At 48.3% G+C, this 23,736-nt stretch overlaps 2 protein-coding genes across 3 annotated transcripts; one reads left to right on the top strand and one right to left on the bottom strand.

Moving 5' to 3' along the window:
- The first annotated feature begins 514 nt into the window (after nt 1-514).
- GALM (galactose mutarotase) lies at nt 515-20,874 on the top strand. 2 transcript variants are annotated; one of them, XM_088160888.1, is made up of 8 exons: nt 515-1,194; nt 1,684-1,838; nt 11,059-11,265; nt 12,634-12,715; nt 13,645-13,786; nt 13,878-14,052; nt 14,538-14,649; nt 20,696-20,874. In XM_088160888.1, the coding sequence occupies exons 1-7, from the start codon at nt 999-1,001 to the stop codon at nt 14,613-14,615; spliced, it is 1,035 nt and encodes a 344-aa protein (XP_088017014.1). In that variant the 5' UTR covers nt 515-998; the 3' UTR covers nt 14,616-14,649; nt 20,696-20,874. The 2 variants fall into 2 exon arrangements, with proteins under 2 accessions (XP_088017014.1, XP_014746670.1); XM_014891184.2 differs by lacking the exon at nt 20,696-20,874 and adding an exon at nt 17,813-18,362.
- On the bottom strand, nt 17,537-23,689 carry LOC106862265 (uncharacterized). The gene is made up of 9 exons (XM_014891186.2): nt 23,572-23,689; nt 23,074-23,254; nt 22,767-22,943; nt 21,801-21,875; nt 21,609-21,710; nt 21,439-21,492; nt 19,383-19,427; nt 18,767-18,802; nt 17,537-17,850 (listed from the first exon to the last, which is right to left on the bottom strand). The coding sequence occupies exons 1-9, from the start codon at nt 23,675-23,677 to the stop codon at nt 17,796-17,798; spliced, it is 831 nt and encodes a 276-aa protein (XP_014746672.2). The 5' UTR covers nt 23,678-23,689; the 3' UTR covers nt 17,537-17,795.
- Between the last annotated feature and the right edge of the window lie 47 nt (nt 23,690-23,736).

Raw genomic sequence — 23,736 nt, 5'->3', positions numbered from 1 at the left:
TCATACGGGAGGTGATACTGATGAGCAGAAAAAAAGGTATGTTAGCTTCAAATGTTGTTTCTGGGTAGAGAGCACGGGTTGTGAAGGTGCAGAAGGAAACACAGGAACTGCCATCACTATCAAAGAAATGCAGATTTCCAAACCACCTCTGCCCACCCCCGGGTGGGAGGTTTTGTTTCTGTGTTGTCTTGGAATTTGTAGTTGGTCTTGTCAAAAGATGATGGCTGTGTTAGAAATTAATATTTACCAATCTCTGGTTGACTCATTGAGGTTTTTATTGTTTCTTTGAAAAAATTTTAAAAATGGGCCCTCATAGGAATACAACCATATCAAATTGTAGTGAGGTGCTCTTGTGCCTTGCACTTGAGCCTTGCCAAGAGAGGTCAAAAATGTGCACATACATTACTTAAATGTTGCCGGGGTTTTCCCTGCAGACTGAAAATACCCGCAAAGAGTGGCAGAAGTCGGTATTTCAAAAGATAATGCTTTTTAATTGAGTCTGGCTCAGAGCCACAGCTTTGATAATAACAGCACCCCTGCCAGCAAATGCCGTGAGCACCATCAGCAGGCACTATCTTGTGCCTCTTGTGGAGGGGCTAATGGAGGGAACAAGGGGACAAAACAGCATTTTGTCGTGCCACGCTTTGCACGGGCCTTGAAAGTCCTATCGGTGTGATGGAAGTGGGCGACAGGAGCTGCTGGCGGCGATACTTCGGCCCCTGCAGCGATGCTCCCTCCCCTCGGCATCCTTCCCGCTGCCCCCGGCAGCTCTCGGGGCCTGCTGCCCCTCGGTGACAGCCCCGGGGCGCTTGGAGCTCCGCTCCTCCGGGCACGGCGCGGCTCCGCCCCGAGCGGGAAGCGGCCTAAGGTTGTTCCGGCTGCCCTTTGGAGCTGAGGACACTCCAATCCCGCCGCCATTGCTTCCTCGTCCTGAGAGACTTTCCCGGGCAGAGTTGCGGCTCCTGCCGGAGGTGCCGGTGGCCGGGTTTTAGGGAGCGATGACAACGGTGCGGAGAGAGGCGTTCGGGCGGATGCCCCTGGAGGAGGGAGGCGGAGAGGTGGAGAAGTTCGTCTTACAGTCGGACAGCGTGAGAGTGGAGATCCTGTCTTTTGGATGCATCATCAGCACTCTGGAGACAAAAGACAGGGATGGGCAGTTTTCAGATGTTGTCCTAGGATTTGACACTTTAGAAGGTGGGTCTTAATATGTTTCTTGGGGGAAAAAAAATTAAAACCCACAATCAGGCAATTTAACCAGCATTTACTGGTTTATTGCCACTGGTTTATTGTGACCTGCTTGTAAGGCCCCCTCCCCCTCCAAATCATGGGCTGAAGAGATAGAGTTCCTGCTGCCTTTCCTGGGCTCTGTGATGGATGTGGAACAGGGACACTGGTGGCAGTGTGCCACTCTGTTGGGGCAGCTCTGAGTCATTCCTTAACTAGCCATGACAGAGATATTTTCTTTGAATCTTCGAAGAATACAAGATCCCATCAGGCTGTGTTAATCAAAGATGCACATGACTAACGAGTTGTGTGTCCTGTGAAACGCTGGGGCTGGGACGGCAGTCACCTATTTAGTCCTGGAGCGAAGCAGAGAGGCACCTCTGAATCCATAAGCACTCCTGGAGACCACCCCTCCTGTTCCAATGGTTCTGTTTAACCATGTGCTGTTTCTCCGGCCAGGTTACATGAGGAAGCATCCATTCTTTGGTGCTGTCGTGGGCCGTGTTGCCAACAGGATTGCGAACGGGAGGTTCAACCTGGATGGGAAGCAGTATCAGCTGTTCCTCAACAATGGGCCCAACAGCCTGCATGGAGGAGCCAAGGGATTTGACAAGGTGAAAATCTCAGTGTCCTGCCAGCATACAGCCTGTAGTGTTGTGGCAAAAGCGTGTGATGTCTACACCCCTGAACCCTGTAGCATTTTCTGGTGCTTACTGAGTTGAATCAGCTCAGAAAATGCTGTAAATGTTGAAACAGGGGGAAGTGAGACAGATCCTGTGAGCTGCTGGGTTGGCTTATCTTTACCTGAGTTTGCAGGGCTGACTTATGTCATTCTTGGATGCCAAGCAGAGGGTTGCTGTGCTTCCTCTGAATGGCTGCAGTTCTGAGCCTCATGAACCCAGTTCTGATAGGGTTGTTCTGGGCAAGGTGCTGCTTCTGCAGAGCCTGGGTTGGGACACGGCAGTGAGGACCCAGCGTCTGGAGCAATGGTGGCTCCCCAGGCACCAGCTGCACCATCCTGGGGTGTGTCATGGAGTTGTGCCAGTGCCCAAAGAAAGTTTCCTGAGGAATAATGGTCTGTCCATGCATCCTCATTTCCACCTGCAGTTTCATGGCTGTTACCTGCCCATAGCTCTTCCCAGAGTCAGAAGGACCTGAGTTTGCAGAAACTTAGCATTGTTGCTTGCCTGTTATAGCACTCCCAAGTAAGGGGAGAGCGGGGTGGTGCTGCAGGTTTAGTCATTGCATTGCCCCTTTCTGTGCTGCTTTCATCCTGTGACAGCATCCCCCAGGCTCTCACTCTGACTCACAGCAGGGGGGGATTAGTTCGGGCCTGCAAAATGCCCCAGGATCCAGGATCACTGTCTCTCCTTCCCAGCCCTCCCCTATGACCTCCTGAGATGAAGCAACCTTTCCCTGGCCCCAGGGCACTCAACCTTTTCTTTCTCCTCCCAAGAGCTGCTGCTCAAGTCAGATATTTGTGGTACAGGTGGCAAGAGCAGTGGAGGATCTCTTCTCTTGAAAGCCTTACTGATAACCCTGCTTGATTGCAGAGCAGGCTCAGAAGTCTCTGTTGTCCTGAAGCCTTGGGCTTTGTTGGATCAAGTGCATTTTTAATTAGTAAGTAGCTGATCCTCTGTTTTCCCCAAAGAACACATGAATGTGCTGGTGCAGCTGCTTTTGTGGAGTTAATGGTTTTTTTTTGTGAAAGGAATCCAGGCTGATGGGACAAAAGCCAGGGTGCCAGGGAAAAAAAGTCACAGTGTGAACTGGCATCAGGTTGGGATGAAATGGTCCTCAACAGCCTTAGAAAATAGGGAGTACTAGGGCTGACTAGGCTGTTGTACCCCCAAAGAAGACTATTTGGTTGGTTTAAAGTTTTTTATACACCCTGACACCTGTGATCTGGAGCTGAAAACATGCATTTCTTTGTGGCAGCACTTCCAGGCTGTCTTCTGCAGACAGGGGATGTAGTCTCTCCTTCCGCTTCTTCACCTTGCTTGCTGAAGTCTCACCAGCTTGCTGGGGACAAGGCAGGCACATCTCCTAGCCAGAGCTTTGTGTCTTCTGGCCCATAGGGCCCACTTGGACACCTGCCCAAGACTGCCTCCAGCCAGGAAACAATTACTGTTCAGTGATGCTGTGCCCTAACTGGTCATCCCTAACAAAAAACACACACTGCCATTGCGCTGTAATTATCTTGGTCATCTTCTGAGCTTTTCCTAATCTTGCAGATATCAATACTGTGGTCAGTGTGTGGTCTGATGAGAGCAGCTGGCATTTGCACGCACAGGGCAGCAGTATGTGACCACACTGCTGGAGGACTTCAGAAAATAACTCTCTTATCTTTAAAAAAACCCACAATGATACCTGTATGCTTCCTGGACTTTAATAGCTTTTTTTAAAAAAGCTATTAAAATAGCTTTTAAAAATAACTTAAATAAAAACTCGTATTAAAAAAAACCACAGTATCCTTACAACTGTGGGAGCTGCAGTCAGACTGCATGCTGTGCAGGAGGGCCTACTCTGCAGCTAGGTATATTTGGTGCCCTCAGGTTCTGTGTTTGGTGAAAATGCTGGCTTTTGACCATGCCCCATGTTGGTGATCTCTGTGTAGGACACAAGAGGGATCAACTCAACAGCATTATCTGACTCTTATTCCTTAATTTTCCGCTTTGATTAGACAGTAACTATTCCTTAGGGAAATATGAAGCTCCAGAGAGCCTCTTCTTGCACATCCATCCTCTCAGCATGAGGCCGATGGCCAGGGCCAAACAGCCTGTCTAAGCAGCTATGTGCAGTGTACTAGCTTGCTTCCCTTGCCAGCATGCTTGGCTCCAAGCTGAGCACTGGTGCTAGTCCTCTGGCAGAGACAAGAACTGGAGAGGTCCCAGCTCTCTGGATGTGTCTGACAGCACATCTGGTACCATTTAACCCAACCCCAGCCCCTCGGCAGGAGCTCCTAGTGTGTTCTTACACTGTTCTAGACACCAGTGTCTAGTGAGCAGAGGGAAGGAGGGCAGCTTGTTGAAGTGATGTTGCTCATGAGGAGATCCATGGAAAGGGAGATAAATCCAGTTGCAGGGCAAAAATCAAACGTGGACTCTCAGGCATGTGTGTTGGTTTGAAAGTAAAACCAGTGCGAGACTCCAAGTCAGTAATACAATTTAATAGGAGAAAAGAGAAAAAAAATAAAATACATGCAATAATATAAAAGAAACAACCACCAACACAGTCAGAAATACAACCTGACACCCTGTCAGTCAGTGTGTTGGTAGCAGTCCCTATAAATGGTGGCTGCAGTCCTCCTGGATGACAGATGTGGTTCTGTTGAAGCAGTGCTCCTGTAGAAGGCGCAGTTTTCCTCCGAAGATCCAGCGATGATGTGGAAAAAGGTCCAACTTTCCTCTGGGATCCAGTAGAAAGGTCTGCCCTCGGGTCCCAAACCCCAGTTTTTTATCTAGGTAGGAAAGGCTTGGCTCCTGCCCCTGGTTGGGGCATCTCCCAATGGGGTGATGTAATCTTATCAGTCACACAATAGGACTTAATGGCCCATTAACAGAATATATCTTCTGGAGGAAGGATGGGTTGTGAATAGATAACGATGATCATCCCCCCATCTTATCAGATGGCACATCAGCAGAGGATATCTCCCACAGAGATAAGGATCACCACCCCTCCCACATTTTAACAGATGGTGATAGAATACACATTTTTGCATTGTACCCCAGGACATAATCCACCCCTTATTCTATTACCATCTACATCACACCCAAACCAATACCCTCTTACAGATATATAATACAAAATGAAACCTTACATACAGTTCTCACTAAAAATTAGGTCTCTTTGCGGTACACAACGGGTTTCCCCATCTTTCTTCATTACCCACCAAGTGTAACCAGGTCCTTGAGCAAAAACAATCCCACGGATTGGTTTGCCTTTGCCTGTGGTGGGATTAATCCAAACAGTCTTTCCTAAAATGCCTTTCATGTGTACCACTGGGACCTTGTCCCCATCCACTGTGTGCAGGGGTTCAGAGTGGGCAGGACCGGCTCGATTGATGGACCCTCGGGTGTTAACCATCCAGGTGGCTTTGGCCAAGTTCATTTCCCAATTTCTGAAGGTTCCACCACCAAGTGCTTTCAAAGTAGTCTTAAGGAGTCCATTACACCGTTCAACTTTCCCGGCAGCTGGCGCATGGTAAGGAATATGATATATCCATTCAATGCCATGTTCTTTGGCCCACGTGTTGATAAGGCCGTTCTTGAAATGGGTTCCGTTGTCTGATTCAATTCTCTCAGGGGTACCATGCCTCCAAAGGACTTGTTTTTCTAGGCCCAAGATGGTGTTCCGGGCAGTGGCATGAGGCACAGGGTAGGTCTCTAACCATCCTGTGGTTGCTTCCACCATGGTCAGTACGTAGCGTTTGCCCTGGCGGGTTTGGGGAAGGGTGATGTAGTCAATTTGCCAGGCTTCCCCATACCTGTACTTTGACCATCGTCCACCATACCACAGAGGCTTTACCCGCTTGGCCTGTTTGATTGCGGCACAGGTCTCGCAGTCGTGGATGACCTGTGAGATACTGTCCATGGTAAGGTCCACCCCTCGGTCACGGGCCCATCGGTACGTCGCATCTCTCCCCTGATGACCAGAGGCATCATGGGCCCAACGAGCTAGGAATGATTCTCCCTTGTGCTGCCAGTCTAGATCCACCTGTGATACTTTCATTTTGGCAGCTCGGTCCACCTGCTTGTTGTTGTGATGTTCTTCATTAGCCCGGCTTTTGGGTACATGTGCATCCACGTGTCGAACCTTTATGGTCAGTTTCTCTATTCGGGCAGCAATGTCCTGCCAAATCTCAGCTGCCCATATGGCTTTCCCTCTGCGTTGCCAGTTGGCCTTTTTCCAGCGATCCAGCCAACCCCACAGAGCATTAGCTACCATCCATGAGTCAGTGTAGAGATAGAGCCTTGGCCACTTCTCTCGTTCAGCAATATCCAAAGCCAACTGGATAGCTTTTAGCTCTGCTACCTGACTCGATCCACCTTGTCCCTCGGTAGCTTGTGCAGCTTGTCGTGTGGGGCTCCATACTGCAGCTTTCCATTTCCGGTTAGTGCCTACAATTCGGCAGGAACCATCAGTGAAGAGGGCATATCGTCTTTCAGCCTCCGGTAGCTCATTATATGGTGGGGCTTCCTCAGCACGTGCCACTTGCTCCTCTTCTTCTTCAGAAGACAATCCAAAAGTCTCACCTTCAGGCCAGTTTGTAATTATTTCCAGAATCCCAGGGCGATTTGGATTCCCAATACGGGCGCGCTGAGTGATGAGGGCAATCCACTTGCTCCATGTGGTGTCAGTGGCGTGATGTGTGGAAGGCACCTTTCCCTTGAACATCCAGCCCAGCACTGGTAGTCGGGGTGCCAGGAGGAGTTGTGTTTCTGTGCCAATCACCTCTGAGGCAGCTTGAACTCCTTCATAGGCGGCCAAGATCTCCTTCTCTGTGGGAGTGTAGTTGGCTTCAGATCCTTTGTAGCTTCTGCTCCAGAATCCCAGTGGTCGACCCCGAGTCTCACCAGGCACCTTCTGCCACAGGCTCCAAGACAAACCATGGTTCCCGGCTGCAGAGTAGAGCACGTTCTTCACATCTGGTCCCGTCCTGACTGGGCCAAGGGCTACTGCATGAGCAATCTCTTGCTTGATCTGGGCGAAGGCTTGCTGCTGCTCAGGGCCCCAGTGGAAATCGTTCTTCTTGCGGGTAACCAGGTAGAGAGGGCTCACAATCTGACTGTACTCAGGAATGTGCATTCTCCAAAAGCCTATGGCACCTAGGAAAGCTTGTGTTTCCTTCTTGTTGGTAGGTGGAGACATAGCAGTGATCTTATTAATTACCTCTGTTGGGATCTGACGACGTCCATCTTGCCACTTGACTCCTAGAAACTGAATTTCCTGAGCTGGTCCCTTAACTTTACTTCGCTTAATGGCAAAACCAGCTTTCAGCAGAATCTGGATAATCTTCTCTCCTTTCTCGAAGACTTCCCCTGCTGTGCTGCCCCATACAATGATGTCATCGATATACTGTAGATGTTCGGGGGCCTCACCCTTCTCCAGTGCAGCCTGGATCAGCCCATGACAGATGGTGGGACTGTGCTTCCACCCCTGGGGCAGACGATTCCAGGTGTACTGCACACCCCTCCAGGTGAAAGCAAACTGAGGCCTGCATTCTGCTGCCAGAGGAATGGAGAAAAATGCATTGGCGATATCGATAGTGGCATACCACTTTGCTGCCTTGGACTCCAGCTCGTACTGCAGTTCCAGCATGTCTGGCACAGCAGCGCTCAGCGGTGGAGTCACCTCATTCAATGCACGATAGTCTACGGTCAATCTCCATTCTCCTTCAGATTTACGCACAGGCCAGATGGGGCTGTTGAAGGGTGAGTGGGTTTTGCTGACCACCCCTTGGCTCTCCAGTTTACGGATCATTTCATGGATGGGAATCACTGAGTCTCTGTCAGTACAGTATTGCCGGCGGTGTACTGTTGTTCTGGCGATTGGTACCTGTTGCTCTTCAACTCTCAGTAGTCCCACAGCAGAGGGGTCATCTGCAAGACCAGGCAAGGTGCTCAGTTTTCTAATGCCGTCTGTCTCTACAGCAGCTATCCCGAAAGCCCAGCGATATCCTTTTGGGTCTTTGAAGTATCCATTTCTAAGATAGTCTATGCCAAGGATGCATGGGGCCTCTGGGCCAGTCACGATGGGGTGTTTCTGCCACCTGTTCCCAGTTAAACTCACTTCGGCCTCCACTACAGTCAGCTGCTGGGATCCTCCTGTTACCCCAGAAATAGAGATGGATTCTTCTCCTACATACTTTGATGGCATCAGAGTACACTGGGCGCCAGTGTCAACCAAAGCCTTATGTTTTTGTGGGTCGGATGTGCCAGGCCATCGGATCCACACAGTCCAATAGATCCGATTATCCCTCTCCTCTACCTGGCTAGAGGCAGGGCTCCTCTATTCCTGATCCTGGTACACGTTGCTCTCTCCCTGTAAATAGGTTCTTGAGGTTCCTTCAAGAGGATCAGTCATATCATCATTCTGATACTGTCTGGAGTTCTGTACACGAGAGACTGGAGCAGCATTGACTCTAGATGAGCTTCTTGGGGTAGGTGTCCCTCTTTTCAGCTCACGTACCCGGGCTGCTAAGGAGGAGGTGGGTTTTCCATCCCACTTCCTCATGTCTTCTCCATGCTCCTGAAGGAAAAACCAGAGGTTACCTCGTGGAGTGTGTCCTCTCTCCCTGCCTGAGGAACGCCGGCTCCTAATGGCAGAAACTCTTGTTGGTTCAGGAGAGATCTGGTAGTTGTTTTCCTTAAGTTCTTTTTTTAGTTTCTGATGGCCCTCTTCAATCAGGCTTCGGACTTGCTCCACCAGCCGTGTTTCCACGGATGAGACATGGGTACGAAATGGGGCTGTGACAGTGTCCTCATAAATTCTTAGTTTATTGGCCAAGACGCCTACCATGTCCTCACCTTCCCTCCACTGCAGCGTTGCCAGGTAACGGGAATACATCTCTGGTCCAAGTCGTGCAAATCTCAACCACATCTGTGACGTGCACCGGACACAGTCTGGGCTCTTAGGAAATCTCTCATCTTCTGAGAAAATGATCTCCAGCACGGCCAATTCCCTCAGGCATCGGATACCTTGTTCTATTGTGCTCCATTTTCCTTGGTGCACCTGAAGATCTTCTTTACAAAGGTATCTGTCCTTCACACTTGTCAGCAGTCGCCGCCAGAGGCTGGGGGTTTCTTGGGTTCTCCCAATCCCCTGGTCAATGACCACATCCCGGGACAGAGATCCCAGTTGCCTGGCCTCACATCCATCCAGAATGGTGTCATTGGCTGCAGCGTCCCAGATGCGGAGCAGCCAGGTCAAGATGGACTCATTTGTCTGGCAGGTGAATTCCCTCCGCAGGTCACGCAGCTCACCCAGGGATAGAGAGCGAGTGATGATCTCTGGCTCTGTCACTTCTGCTGGGTGCGAAGGTCCTGCCACGTCCTCGTCAGTCACTATGCGAACTGATTTGCTCTTTGATTTCTTCTTCTGAACGGGCGCAACTGCTACTGGTCTAGGCTGTTCTGGCTCAGTGATGGTTTGTGTGGAGATGCTGATGGTGCTTCTGTCTTTTTTCTCCTCTGTGGCAGACTGCATAGACACGGACACCGTTGCTTTGCTTTTGGCTTTTTCCTCCTCTGTGGCAGTCTGCGTAGACACGGACACTGTTGCTTTGCTTTTGGCTTTTTCCTCCTTTGTGGCAGTCTGCATAGACACGGACACTGTTGCTTTTTGTTTGGATCTTCTCCTCTTTGTGACATTCTGTGCAGTCGTGGACGAAGTTGATTTGTTTCTTTTTTCCTCTTCCTCAAGAATACGCATCAATACGCCATGTAGTGTTCTGTTTCTAAGCATGTTGTAGGCTGTAAAGGCTGTGCAGAGGAGACAAAGCAGAACTAACAACAATATTGTGCTGTCCTTAGCATCCAGCGGGAACTCAACATTTCCAAAAACTACTGTATCAGGCCGGAAAGATTGGAAAAAATCATCCTTTACCCCTCCCCCCAAGGGCTGGGTGTGATTGTTAAAACCCTGGATGTAGCAACCTAGACTAGGACAAGCAAACAAAGTCGAGTATATATTCCGGATTATGTTCATTGCCTCAGAGGTTATCATGCAGTAGACATAATAGGCCAGTAAAGCAATTTTTATACCATATCCTGGTCTACACAGGAGCATTACAGCTGGCAGATAGTTCCCCATGTGTGGAAAAATATAGAGAGCAAGATATAAAACCCATGTAAGCATGTTGAGAATCATGGTGAAAACAAAATTGTAATACTGACTTTCCTCAGCACCCTTCGTGCCCCACGTTGGGCGCCAATTAATGTGTTGGTTTGAAAGTAAAACCAGTGCGAGACTCCAAGTCAGTAATACAATTTAATAGGAGAAAAGAGAAAAAAAATAAAATACATGCAATAATATAAAAGAAACAACCACCAACACAGTCAGAAATACAACCTGACACCCTGTCAGTCAGTGTGTTGGTAGCAGTCCCTATAAATGGTGGCTGCAGTCCTCCTGGATGACAGATGTGGTTCTGTTGAAGCAGTGCTCCTGTAGAAGGCGCAGTTTTCCTCCGAAGATCCAGCGATGATGTGGAAAAAGGTCCAACTTTCCTCTGGGATCCAGTAGAAAGGTCTGCCCTCGGGTCCCAAACCCCAGTTTTTTATCTAGGTAGGAAAGGCTTGGCTCCTGCCCCTGGTTGGGGCATCTCCCAATGGGGTGATGTAATCTTATCAGTCACACAATAGGACTTAATGGCCCATTAACAGAATATATCTTCTGGAGGAAGGATGGGTTGTGAATAGATAACGATGATCATCCCCCCATCTTATCAGATGGCACATCAGCAGAGGATATCTCCCACAGAGATAAGGATCACCACCCCTCCCACATTTTAACAGATGGTGATAGAATACACATTTTTGCATTGTACCCCAGGACAGCATGGCATAACACAGGCTGGAACAGACCCCCGTCAGACTTGCCTCGTTGCCAAATTGCCTCATTTGTTTGGCTGCTCAGTGGAAAACTTGTTCCCTGTTGTTGGTCCAGAGCAGGCTGGTGCTTGCATTTTCTTTAGAAAGGTAATTGAAAAAGCCTTTGTTTTGGTGCAACATCCCTTGCATGCCTTCTGTCCCTGTTTTTAGCCCATCCTGGGGCAGGAAGGAAGGGCACCATGTTGCCATTCCTGTTCCACTAACACTGTGCTCCTTGCAGGTTCTCTGGAGCCCCCAGGTGCTCCCGAATGGTGTCCGCTTCTTTCGGCTCAGCCCCGACAGCGAGGAAGGCTACCCTGGTGACCTGAAAGTCTGGGTGACATACACCCTTAGTGGCAGGGAGCTGGCCATCAACTACCAGGCACAGACCAGCAAGACAACCCCCATCAGCCTGACAAACCATGCGTACTTCAATCTGGCAGGGCAGGTAAGTGTGAGGAGATGGGCCCCATGGAGACACACTGTGCAGGGTAAGAAAGCCTGGGGACCCATGGGATGATCATTGGGACCAACGTTTTGGGGACACAGCAATGAAGGTTGTCTCTGTGCATCATGGGCTGCATGCAGGAACAGGACTGAATCATGCGGACCTCAGCTGAGGACACATTATCTCAGTGCTTCTTGAACAGAGACATCCAGTTGAGCGTGTTGGTTCTCCTTTTGTGTGTAACGGGAGAGTTTCACTCTCTCCTGGTCCCTTGGGAAGATAATGGAGGAGGTGCAGAGCTGGCATTCCCTAGTCGTGGCCTGGCATTTCTAAACTGTATTCTGTTGGCATTTCTGAGAGAGTGGTGCGGTTGAGATTGGGGCCTAGAGTGGCAGCAGCACCAAAGTATCCTGGTCAAAATGGGCAGAAGAAACATCATGGAAAGGGGATGTGAGATTGCCAGGATTGCAGACTAGCAAGGTTGCTGCAGCAGGATGCAGAGGGCTCCCACACACCCATACAGGGTTTTGTCAACCACACGGACAGTGAATTGCATCTATGTTTTAATCTCACAGTTTATGACCGCACTTGGAAGAAAAGGATCTGAGAAATAAAATGTTGCTGGGCAGAGCAATATGATAATACAGTGCAGTCACATTTGGATGTGAGACAAAGGCCGTTAAAAGTGTTTGTGAGAGACAACCCAGCCCCTCTGAGCAAGGAGCTGTGCCCAGGGCTGCTGCCCTGAGAATGACTGTGCAGTTGTTGGTGTACCCTCTGCTGGTGCTCCCAGAGTGCAGTAATAGCCAACATCTGCAGTGTGCAACTCAGGAATGTTCCAGAGGAACAGGAGACCTTTGAGCACAAAATTGCCGCTCAGATTAGATAGTGGCCTGAAGGCTCCCGCTTTGAGCCTGCTCCCCTTCCAGCCCAGCAGGTTCCTTGCCAGCATTCCTGAGGCTGCAGAAGAGGAAGAGGAGCATACCCCCGCAGAAGTGTAGTTGAGACACGAGGATGGATTGCATTTCCCCTTGCTTTCTTCCTTCCCCTTCTCCCTGCTGCTGTGTGCTCAGTACCCAGCATGTTTTGGCTAGTCAGTCTGCAGGGTGGTAGTGCTCAGTGAGGTACAAGAACAGACTGATGGTCTCATCCCTGAGGGATTTACAGCTCCTAGGGCCCATGAAGGTTTTTGCCTGTGCCAGTACCTTTCTCCTGTGTCAAGGTGGAATGAGGGCCAGGAGGTGCTCCAGGCACTACCTGATCAGGTACACCTGGGGCACCACTGTGGACTGTCACTTCACAGCTGTGCTTAGGGCTGCTTGAACAGTGGCTGCAACAGGAATCCTAGCATTTCCCATCCTCCTGCAGGGCTCCAGGCATGTCTATGACCACGAGATCGCCATTGAAGCAGATTCCTATCTGCCTGTGGACGACACCAAGATCCCTACTGGTAGGTGGTGCAGCACCTGCAACGCCAGGTGGAAGTGATCTTTCTGAGCATTGTTGGTGGGTGCGGGCAGCAGCACTGCCTGGCAAGGGGGACACCCAGGCATAGCAGGGCCCTCACCTTTGGGTGCAGTCCCACTGCACCTGAGCAGGGTGGGCAGAGCAAGGTGCTGGTAACCAGGTTCATCACCAGCCCCAGAGAGCAGGCAGGAGCAGCAGGAAATGGGGCCAGAGGCACATGGGATGTGAGGCTGTTATTTGAGTCCATCCAGGACACAAGCTCCCTGTGGCACCTGGAAAAGTGGGTTCTCTGGTCCAGGTGGCTTCTGCTCAGCTTGGTATGTCATGCTTGTGCACAAATAGGGGAAGAGCTTAAGGCCATACACAACCCAGTGCCTTGCTTCTCCCTGCTGCTTTCACCATGGAGCTGTTTCACATCTCAGTTGTGGTCAGCTTGCTACCCATGCCTTTTGCAGTTCCTTCTTATGTGGGTAGCCTTAGTCCTGGGATGAAGATAAGATTTGTGCAATTGTTAAAGACAGACGCCTTGTGTGCAATGCTTGCTGTATTTTATGTAAGTGCTTGAATTTGAACTGTTTCCTTTTTTTTTTCAAGGTGTTAATTCTGCCCTCCGTGCAAAACCCCTCACCTTTGGGTTGGGGTGACTGTTTTGCACTGTGTTTAGTATGTCCTGGGGTTGTTTGTGCTGCTTTATCACAGGACATTGTATGCCCACAGCAATCTTAACAAGGACTAGGTAGAAAATACTGATTTTGTACATATACAAACTTCTGTGCATTTTCTTGCTGCTTGTCTGTGCTTTACCCCTGCTAAGAACAGAGGCATCCCCAGGAGCTGCCGGCTATGAAGGGGACAAGGTAAGGTTTGCTGGCAAGTGGGTGAGTGGCTGAGCCTGCTGTTCTCCTTGCTTAGGGGAGGTGGCTGCTGTGCAGGGCACTGGATTTGATCTCCGGCAGCCGGTGGAGCTGGGCAAGCACTTGCAAAAGTTTCACCTGGATGGCTTCGACCACAACTTCTGCCTGCATCAGGGGCAGGATCGACGCCTCGTGGCCAGGTAGGCTGGGATCTCAGCAGGAGTCCCCACCCCTGGAGCAGGGAGTGCCCATTCAGCCAGTCCGTGTCATCCTCCACTGGCATCTCCACAGGGTTTTCCACCCACCCACTGGCAGGACCATGGAGGTTCACACCACCCAGCCTGGCATTCAGTTTTACACCGGGAACAACCTGGATGGCTCCCTGAAGGGCAAAGGTGCTGCCGTGTACCCCAAGCATTCGGCTTTCTGCCTAGAAACCCAGAACTGGCCCGATGCTGTTAACAAGGTGAGCTGTCCATTCCCCCCCACAGCTTACTTGAGTCCTGTGGCAGGGGACATACCCCCACTACCCTCCATGTCAACGGGACACTAAATGTAGAAACAGAGTCTGCTTGTCAAGGGGACACTGCAGACACCAGAAGTGAGGCAGGCACAGTGGTGGCTTTAGACAGCGGTCAGTCAGCACAGCAGGGACTGGCCCTGTGCAGCCCAGCTTCCCAAAGGTGTGGCGTATAGAGCAGATGACCCCTTGCCATGTGGGGCCTTGCCACATCTTACATCTGAATCATTCCTCATGGCCTGAATTCAACCAGCGGTAGGACTCACCCACTCAGCCCGCTGGCAAGTGGTGGGTGGTTACACACTGCTGCTGGAAATCGCTGGGGGAGGAGCTGTGGGAATATGCCTTGGGAAGACAAAAAGGAGGCAGCCGTGCTTTCTGGTCCCACGGAATGTGCTCACAGTCACTGATATGCTGCTGCTTCTCCCCAGCCTCACTTCCCCAATGTCCTGCTGCATCCGGGTGAGGAATACAACCATACCACATGGCTCGTGTTCAACACTGCTTGAGGAGAAGGGCTGCTGACTCCCACCACTGAGAGGGGTAAGTGCCTCCAGCAGCTGAGCCAGAAATCCTGTCAGATGCCAAACAGAGCTTTACAACTACCCCAGGTGATGCATCTGATTTGGGAGCCTTTTTCCACTGTCGTTTTCACCTGTGGTTTCTGCTGGCTTTAACTCCTGTCACCGCCTCTGTTGCTGTCTGGTCTGTGCAAAGCTCTCACACTCTGTCCAGCTTCTCACCCTGGGCACTGGGTTTTATTTTGGAGTAAAAATGCCAGAGGCATGGCATATTGCAGCTCCAACTACGGCAGGGATTATCTGGTAATATACATGTGGAGCATGTGAGAAGGCTGATGCAGTTGTGATTGTTTGTTACAACATCTAAGTGCTCTCTCTAAGTGGTGTGCAGTGCTCATGCAGGATAGCTTTGAGGAGGATGGTGTGCTGGGTTTATCCCAACTGGCTGCTCTGGATGCTCTGGTTAAACTCCTATGCTCTACTTTGATTGCTGAAGTGGGCAGACCCGTTTAGTCCTGAATATACAACTGCAAGGGAAAAGCCATCATCCTAACACTGCGTTTCCACATGAAATCTTCAAAATCTAATGAAAACCTCCATGTTTCTGAGGGTTCAGAAAAATTGGCACAAGCCAGGGGATGACAGCACCATCCTATTAGGGAGCTGATAGCCCACTCTTCAGGGAAACAGGTACAGTGCTTGTATCAGGCATAATGTCCCACCTTTTCCTGCCATGCTGCTGCACCCAGGGCCTGCAGCACTTCACCATGCTTCCTCAGCTGCAGAGATGCAGGAATGCCCTTGACCCCAGTGGAAGTGCCTGGCCATTTGGCTTGCAAATGTGGCAGCCCTGTCACAGTCAGTTCTGCCACCCTGACACTAAAAGAAGTGCCCTACTATTCTGCTGTGCACAGTAGTGATCATATTATCTTTGAGGGCTGGTATCCCTTGGAAAACAAAGCCCACCAACAGGAAACACCAGGTTGGAAACCAGGGTGAACCCCATGTTCTCTGAGAGTGGGGTTTGCCCACCGTTCTGGAGACCTCAGATACACTTCCCCTTGCCCCCCACCTCCAGCCAGCCTGTGTGGGGTGTGCACAGCCTGCCCAGAGGCACAGCAGCACCAGTCACACAACACACCTCTGTGTCAGGGGATCTTTTCCAACTGCTCACAAACACTATGGAATTTGTGGTGAAATCCTACCAGACTGCCAGCTGCACAGAAGCCACCTTTGTGACTGCTCCCCCTCTATACCTTACAAGTGCTGGCTGTCCTTTGGAGTGGCTATCTGTACTAGCACAGCCCTGCTCCTTGGTCAGGTTCTCACTTCTGGGTTTAGAGGAACCTCAGCCCCCCTAGAGAAACCCTGGGCTCCTCTGCTCAGTCTTCCAGTGTCTCTGGGTACTGAAAGACAGGTACCAGTAGAATTGTCATGTCAGTCTGCAGGTTTATTGTGGAGCAGGTTTGTCGTGAGAGTACAGAAAAGAAAAGGTGATGAAATTCCAGAGCAGTGGTGTACATACCTCTCACCAGGTTCACAATGCACAACCAGTAAAATACTCCAAACACGCATCACAGGCTTCAGGCATTTGGGCTAAATCACTGCAGGGTAACATTTGTGTCAGCTCTGCTCTCCCACTGTGGGAACAGTGGGATTTGGTGAGTATGGCCAGAATCCACCTGGAACACCAATGGCCATGGTGAGCCCCAGGGAGGATCCAGGCACAGCGAGGACCAGGCATAAAGGCCAGAGGATGCTGCAGCAGAACAGCACCTTCAGGATCTGGACTGTTGGCTCATCCACTGGAAAAGCACCATGCAGTCATTATTAAAAGGAAATGTTTCTTGAAAAACATGAGTTACCCCAGGTGTAACGAAGTTCATCTCGTAACTTTATTTAAGCTCTTCTGCAGTGGTATTTAAGCTGTTCTGCAGTGGTTTACACAATAGAAGCAAACTGCCATGATAGATTTCATTGGAAGCCCAAACAGGCCTGGCTTTCCATTTCAGTGCTTACTTGCTGCTGAAACTGGCCTTTATTTCTGTTGGATAGCCAATCCGAGCAAAAAGAAAAGATGCTTTTCTTCCCTCTGCCTACCAGTTTTTTGTTCATAGTCCAACATTGTTGCCAGTCCCTTGCTGTGATCAGTGTCGAAGTGCTTTATCATGCAATTCCTTCATACATAATGAAGAAAATTTGACACACTATACACAAATAATGACTCCTGCAGGTTGTGTATTTGCTGTAAGAAACTGGCACCTTTCAACAAAGCCATCTCCAGGATATGGGCTGCTTTACAACCATACCAGTTTCTGTGAAGCAGGTTAGAAATCCTGAAGGCAGCTGACCATCTTTCATTTTAAGGATCTTCCCTCAAAGAAGGAAAACACACCTTGAGATATTTTAAAAAGTCTTCTTTATATCAATAGCCTAAGGAACTAAAAAATGCAACAAGTTAAAGTAACAATTGTCAAGTTATTAATGATTTCTATTACCTTTAGAGGTTTCTGCATTTGTTATTTTCTTAAAAGATGTGTTTTGGAGGAAAGTTTATCCTTACATTTTTGGGGCATCCGGTATCTAACAGTCAAACATCAGAGAATGAGCTTTGCAGAATAAGCAGATCAGGCAGAAAAATAAATGCCCGCCAAGTATCAAGGAATGAAAACGGCATACACAAATTTTTATCCATCTGCAGACAGATGGATTTTAAATTCCACTTAAAGGAGAGCAGGAACTGATCCTTCCACCAAAGATCATTCAATAGTAGATGTGAAAAGTGACTACCTTGAGAAGACACCAGCTGGGATTAGTGATTCCCATTTTAGACATTTTTCATCCACGTTACATGGCACACAGCTAAAATTACCCAAACGTTAACAGAAGCAGCAGGGTTACTAGAGGAGTTTTAATTAAAAATACACGTTTTATTTCAATGTGCCAATAAAAAAGTCCCACATTTTCATATCACAGGAAGTTAATTCAAACAATAAAAAGAGACCTGTGCTAGTCTATTGGTGTGACTAACTCAGAAGACCCAGATCATGCCAAATTATAATTGATATACTCTTCTATCTACATTCTTACATTTACAAAGACACCACAAAATCCCTTATAATAATGTAAGCAAAATAGCTTTCTTCCTAATAGATTAACTTCATAACTTTAATCCACTCTTTCAGGACTTGCACTTCGCTGAGGGCTTCCTGATGGTGAACGGCTGAAAGGAAAAGAATCCACAATTAACATTTCAGTAGCTGCTTAGGAATCAAAAATACAGGAAAAAGCAGCAGGAGTATACGCAGACTCCGGTTCCCTTTAAGCACTCTTTTTAAATAAAATAACCAATCACTATTGACAAAAGTTAACAGGTTGATGATCTGGAGATAACACTTTTCTTCTTTACTGTTATTTTTTAAGTGAGATCACTGTAAGGCCATCTAAAGGATATTACTTATAGTGGCCTCCAAAGGGGAAAGATACTTCTTCTGTTATGCTGTTCTGATACAGCAGCTTGTCAAAACCTATTTGGTGATCACTCAGCGTTTATGAGGACTTACTTATGCCCTTGTGATTGTTTGACACCAAAGTTGTAAAAATGAACTATTAAAGAATTCTACTTAGGGAAAAAATGCTGCTGATACACATATTCTATACATTACTCTGTGCAACAGAAACAGAGAGAAAACTATTTACTGACTTTCTGGGAAATAAAAAAATAATCTAACAACAGTGAATGTAACAGGCTTGATTTTCCATTCCTGACTGCTGTGCCAGATTACTCCACTCTACCTTCCCCAATGTCAATGCAGTTTTTAATGAGACTGAAAAATCATTTCCTACATTTATTCTATGCTTTTAGCTCTTCAGTCTCTGTGCAATAAAACTGTTAGTGAACCAAAAGGAATAGGGGAGTAAAGACAAGACACTGCTACATAAACCTGAGGGTTTTTCTCCACATATATGTATTACCATACAGAAAGTCACAACCACAACATTATTGTTATGAAAGAGATCTCAGCAAAATACCTTTCCAGTATTTTGCTACAAGCAGCAAACTCCTCAGCAGAGCTAAGTGCAGATACTAAAATGCCAGCTCTACAGCGTCTATGCTATTAGTAGGGAGACCAACGTACCTTCTCTTTGGAGATGGTGACCGGGACTTTGACCGGCTGTCAAAACAGAACAGCATCAATGCAGTTTAAATGCCAAATGCAACTTTTATGTTTAAAAAACCCCCCAACCTATCAAAAAGTAAATTATAGGGATCTAGCCAGAAGGTCATTCAAATGGTAGTTTTCAGATCAACTTTTACTCTGACAGGGATTCTCCCTTCACTTAGCACAGAGATGCATTTTAAACAACTTCCTTCAGCAGACAAACAGAAAAAAAAGGGGTGGTACTAAGGTGAGGCTTTGAGAAAAGCAACATCTCCAGATTTGTGTTTTATGAAAAGCATTAACAAAGCTCAAGCTCTTCATCTGATGGACAGAAAAATTTAACAGAACTGAGTACAAAGACACAAAAAATTCGTACTATGTTGGAAACTGCAAAGAGTTAATGAAAACCAAGAGACAGGTAAGGAACACATTACAAAGAGTTGCAGAGGAAATTGTTATGATTTCTGTCATATCACAAAGAGATTAGCTGGGGACCCATGTTAGGGGGATATTTTTCTAAAGGACCAGGCTCTGTTAATCATGCAAACCTAAATTTGAGATGCTACTGCAGACTCTATGTGTGCATGCTCACCTCTTAGCCGGTGAGCCAGACTTTGATCTGCCATGAGACCTAGACCTGCAATAAGAAAAAGGACAGCTCAGCAGGGAAACTGAGAGCATGCAGGACAGCAGGACTGACACTCAGTGGATGAGTAACTATCATGCTGAATACACAGAATCCTGCAATTTTCCAGGGTTTTGCCTGTTAAGTTTCCAAAGAAGTCTTTTTACATGGATGCTGCACGTGTTGCTCTGTACTTTGGTCCCTAGCTGATAACCAGTGTTCACTGATGCAGGTGGCAGGAACACAGGAACAACCCAAATCCTGACCACTATTTTCACAGAACTAATAAAAACCCATGCTCTAAACTTGCATGTTTTATTAGACTTGAGCAATACCTACCACTGTAGTTGCAGAGAGCTTATTCCCACAAGTATCTTCTCAGTGAAGTTCATCTTTTATATCCACTTGCTTCAAGTTGTTTTTTTTTTTAATGTTTGAACTTAATCCTTATGAAAAAAATGGGGAAAATGTCCACCTTTGATACTGCTGCACACAAGAACACTAATACTGCCTGAAAGCTTCACAGAAATTTTGAGGTTCCCCAAGGCAGTGTTCTATATTCCACATCCAAGGTTTTTCACAACAATTGCCAGATGTGTGTTGTGATACTGTCAAACCAGCAAATGCTATGCACTCATCTAGTCTGTCTCTGGGTGCAATGCATTCCTTGGACTCTTCTGTGAAGAAATAATCTTTCAACTGCATAAGCACAATTCTTTTGCCCCTTCTGTCTAGTTGTACATCTGTAATTTCCTATGCCTCAGCCACTTAATTTCTACTTAAAACGGAAAGTGTCACACAATAGTCTAGAAATGTCACTACAAGTATCCTTTACCCTGCAGAAAACCAGCCTGGTGCCAAAAAGAGAAAGCAATGGTGGTAAAATCAAGATGTTTTCCTCTTTGAGATTCTGCTGACTATAGCCGTTTCCTGCTCATCACTGACAGTCAACAGTGATAAGCCATGATTAAGTCATGTTGGAACAACCAGTACAACATAGTTTAGTCACAGCTGTACCCAGTCAGAGAGACTGGGTACAGACTCTCTACTGCCCTGGGCAACCTTCTTCCCTCTTTACCAGCTTCTGGACTATTTGTGTGAGTTTCTGCTCTTAATTAAGCCATCTGGTCTTCATCTCTCCCTTAAAACTCCCATCATTGCTTGCTGTCCATCCTCAAAAAATGCCACCTTCAGCCTTGGGCTTTTCCACCTGTTCCCTTTAGCTGAAGCTATCCTGTATTTTCCTGTGTTTCTTCATGGCTGGATGTTCCTTGTTTCAGAGAACAGCCATTAGAACCAGCACAGCAGGCACTGGGATGGCCTGGGCCAATAAACAATTCCAAATCCAGAGCAGAATCTCCATTTACTCTTATTCTTGTTGAGGACACCCAGACAGCCCTGCTGCCAGGACAAGTCTCCATGAAGCACAGGCTGCACTTACTGTCAAGTGAAGTTTAAGGTAACAAATAGCATAGTGTGTTCGTTTAATATCTGGCTGTTACTCTTGTGACAGGTTTATTGGTACAAAGTAATTTTGACCGGTGTTTATCTCATATTAAAATCAACTCCTGCAGATTGACACTGATATTCAACAGAGCTGGAATTGCAACTCTAACACTCAGGAGACACCAGCAAGCCCTTCATGACTTGCCTGGCTGCAGACAATAAAGCATTAACACACTACTAGAAGGCCATCCTGCTTTCTCTGGAAAATAGTGGGAAGAATCCACAATCATTTGGGTGTGCTACACAAAGAAAAAGAAACTTTTGAGATTATTTGTACATTTGGTAGCTCTTAATGCAACCTGATCAAATTAGTATTTGCGATGACTATGGTGACCAAGATGTTATTGGCGTGCAAAAGAACAAAAAGAGGAAGAAAAATCTTCTGCACTGCTTTTTAAAACTAGAAACCCCTAAGTTAGTGGAGGGAAAACACATTTTTCTGGAAAAAAAGTTCCAGTTGTTAGAGAGTTTAAACAGACTTTTAAGCAACTTTTACCAACTGTGTACAGTTACATACCTGCTTCGAGCCCATGTAACAGATCTCGATCTAGATCTGGATCTTGATCTAGACCTGAAATTTAAAAATTGAGATAAATTAAAAAGAAGTCAACTCAAGCAGAAATTATGACAATTACAGCACTGTATAAATGAATGTCTACGTGTGAACAAAAATTAGTACTAATTTACCTTGATCTCTTCAAGGAACCTGACCGGGACCGGCGGGGAGACACGGACCTAGACCTACGAGGAGACATAGACCTGGACCTACGATAGGAAGCTGACCTGGATCTGCAAAGAAAGCAATTCCAAGAGTTGGTCAAGCGTAGCATTTCCTTGGCAAAAGAAGGCAACAGGAATAAAAGACGAACTCAAACATACCTCCTACCACGGCTGCGACTGCGTGACCGGGAATACCTTCTTCCTCGGGACCTCGAGCGGGATCTAGACCGAGACCTGGGTTTAGGTTAGAAAAAAACAGGTATCAGCAGACAGCTGCAGCAACCAGCACGTGTGAGGCCCTGCTGAAGTCAAAACTTTTTTCAGACAACTAAAGAACTAGCATCTGTCAGTTGGAAAAATGTTTGGGCCTACTTGTCTTGAGCATTTTTACTGCCTAGAAAAATGTTAAAAGCTGAATTACATTGCAGAATTACATTAGAATAGAAAACACTATAATGCGTATTTAAAATAAACCTTGCAAGTTTGCAGGTCGACCCTCTTTGGCCCAAGGTCTAGCAGATCTAGACGATCTAGAAGTATCTATAGGCGAGCGCTGCATCTAGGTAGGTGTTCTCTTCAATCTAACGACGATCAAACTGACAGCCCAATGAGCCAGGGTGAGGCTTGATGGACGCAAGAAGATTTTTCTAGGTGGGAATGTGGTCAATCTGGTGTTCCTCTTTCTAAACCGGAGGGGGGCCCCCCAATTGAAAGCCAAATTTACTGTTACGGCGGTCACCGTCTCAAATTTTCTGCCCTTAAAGAATAAGGTGAAGCTACGTGTAGATGGCTCGAGGGGATCTGGCCTCTTATGCTGATCACCTCAAGGTCTAGGAGGATCTTAAGTGTCGGATTTGCAAGGCGCCTCAGCATGAAATCTTAAGGCTCGTGACATTCTGAATCAAGGCGACTGACTCAAACGAAGAAACCTGAAAGGTTTTGACCAGGTTGATTATTAAGATATTAACATTTGATAGAAATAGCAACAAATTGTAATATACACCTATACATTTATTCTAGCGTTTAAGTTTAAAGAAAACCGCTGTAACATTGTGTTCTTTGCTAACAAGAACTATATAAAAGCGAGCTGGCGAAACAATGCGGCCACCCCGGCCCCGCACGTACCTGCTCCTCCTTCGCCGGCTATAGCGGTGACAGTCATAAGCATAGTGGCCTTTCTCACCACACTCGTAGCATCTGTCGTTGGGGTCGAAGGGGCGCCGGGCAGGAGGACGGTCGTAGCGGGAGCGGCGCGGCATCCCTGTGGATACTTCCACTCTGACCCTGGAGCCGCAGATCACCCTGCAACGAGCCCACGAAGGCTCTGGGTAAAAACTTGCACTCCATGATAGAACTACAAAAGCACAGTGACCCGAGAAATAAACCCCGATTCTCTCTCAGTAGCCTCGGCAAACGCGAAATAGACACGTACTTTCCGTCAAGTCCACGGACAGCATCTTCAGCATCCCGGGGGTCTTCGAACTCCACGAAGGCGAACCCCGGCGGGTTCCTGGCGATCCATACGGTTCTCAGCGGTCCGTAGTAGCTAAAGGCTCTCTCCAGCTCGCCTTTGCCGGCGCCCGTACCCAGGTTTCCCACGTACACCTTGGTCTCTGCGGGAGCGGACCGGGTCTCAGCGCGGTGCCGGGAGTGGGTTCAGCCCCGCTCTTCCCCGGCCGCCGCCATCTTGTCCGCGCAGCCCCTTCCCGCCTTCACCGCGAACGCCTCGCGCCCGGCCGCGCTCCCTCCCCCACGGCCGCTGACGCAAAATGGCGGCGGCGGCCGCGTCGCCTGCCTTCTTTCATTCCGTCCCTCCCCACCGGCGCCCGCCGGCCGCCCAGTTTCCCGCGGTAATCGCGTCTCTCTCAGACCCGTTTCGCCTTCCCCAGCGAGCAACCTCCCGCCGTCCGTGGTCCCCAGGAGGTCTCACCGCCTCCATAACGGCCGTAACGCGACATCTCGACGGCTCCGCCGCCCGCGCCGCCTCGCGCGCCTGCCCCCTGTCCCGCTCCTCCGCGCCGCGCGGAGGCGCGCATGCGCGCATGGCGGTGGCGCACGCCGCGGGGCGGGCTCTTCAATGGGAACTGGGGCTTGA

This window comes from Sturnus vulgaris, chromosome 3 (assembly GCF_052056855.1).
Source record: "Sturnus vulgaris isolate bStuVul1 chromosome 3, bStuVul1.hap1, whole genome shotgun sequence".
Lineage (NCBI taxonomy): Eukaryota > Metazoa > Chordata > Aves > Passeriformes > Sturnidae > Sturnus > Sturnus vulgaris.
This window is presented reverse-complemented; position numbering and strand designations above follow the sequence as displayed.

Bases quoted from the DNA above. Each gene is read 5' to 3' on its own strand.
- GALM (XM_088160888.1), top strand. From the start codon at position 999: ATGACAACGGTGCGGAGAGAGGCGTTCGGGCGGATGCCCCTGGAGGAG. The intron at 13,787-13,877 runs GTAGGCTGGGAT...GCATCTCCACAG, and splicing joins GATCGACGCCTCGTGGCCAG to GGTTTTCCACCCACCCACTG. The intron at 14,053-14,537 runs GTGAGCTGTCCA...GCTTCTCCCCAG, and splicing joins GGCCCGATGCTGTTAACAAG to CCTCACTTCCCCAATGTCCT.
- LOC106862265 (XM_014891186.2), bottom strand. From the start codon at position 23,677: ATGCGCGCCTCCGCGCGGCGCGGAGGAGCGGGACAGGGGGCAGGCGCG. The intron at 21,876-22,766 runs GTACGTGCGGGG...ACCTAAACCCAG, and splicing joins AGCCGGCGAAGGAGGAGCAG to GTCTCGGTCTAGATCCCGCT. The intron at 21,493-21,608 runs GTAAATTAGTAC...TTTAAATTTCAG, and splicing joins GGTTCCTTGAAGAGATCAAG to GTCTAGATCAAGATCCAGAT.